Source organism: Austrofundulus limnaeus, unplaced genomic scaffold (assembly GCF_001266775.1).
Source record: "Austrofundulus limnaeus strain Quisiro unplaced genomic scaffold, Austrofundulus_limnaeus-1.0 Scaffold777, whole genome shotgun sequence".
Classification (NCBI taxonomy): domain Eukaryota; kingdom Metazoa; phylum Chordata; class Actinopteri; order Cyprinodontiformes; family Rivulidae; genus Austrofundulus; species Austrofundulus limnaeus.
This window is the reverse complement of record NW_013953179.1, coordinates 46,610-47,099: the sequence shown is the minus strand read 5'-3', so window position 1 is coordinate 47,099 and position 490 is coordinate 46,610. Positions and strand designations below refer to the sequence as shown.

At 40.0% G+C, this 490-nt stretch overlaps 1 protein-coding gene across 1 annotated transcript; it reads left to right on the top strand.

The window, feature by feature from the left end:
- Nucleotides 1-6: 6 nt before the first annotated feature.
- LOC106532479 (uncharacterized) lies at nucleotides 7-490 on the top strand (the record flags this gene model as incomplete). The annotated part of the gene is given in 1 exon segment (XM_014028533.1): nucleotides 7-490. A coding segment is annotated over 1 exon segment (359 nt), but the record flags the coding sequence as incomplete, so codon positions are not given.

Below are 490 nucleotides of genomic sequence, written 5' to 3'. Positions count from 1 at the left end.
AGCCAGGGGACGTAACATAATTGGGGGCTCGTTCCGGGATATTAATCCTGTTTACCCCATTTCTAGACTTTGAATTTTGGAGAGTTATTTTTTTTTCTTCTTTTTTGGTGTATTTGGCAGAAGGTTTCAGTATGGCATCCCGTAGTTTCAACCTAAGTACATTTTTGAATAATCCTTCTTGGGAAGATTTTAATGTGTGTAGAAAACAGGACTTATTTTCTATAGCAGCACATTTTGAGCTGAGTGTAACCAAACAAATGATAAAACAAGAGTTGAAATCAATTGTTTCAAACAAACTTATGGAAGAAGGACTGCTTCCTGTTTCTGACACGCCTTGTTTGTCAGTTCCTTGTGACAGGACTCCTAATGAGGGATTGAGGCCTGCTGTGTCAGAAGGACAAAAGCCTGCTGCTGTGGATCAATTAAAGGTTGGAAACCTGAGCACTGATGTCTCACCTGCAACTGCTACTTCAACTCCTTCTTCTCATTC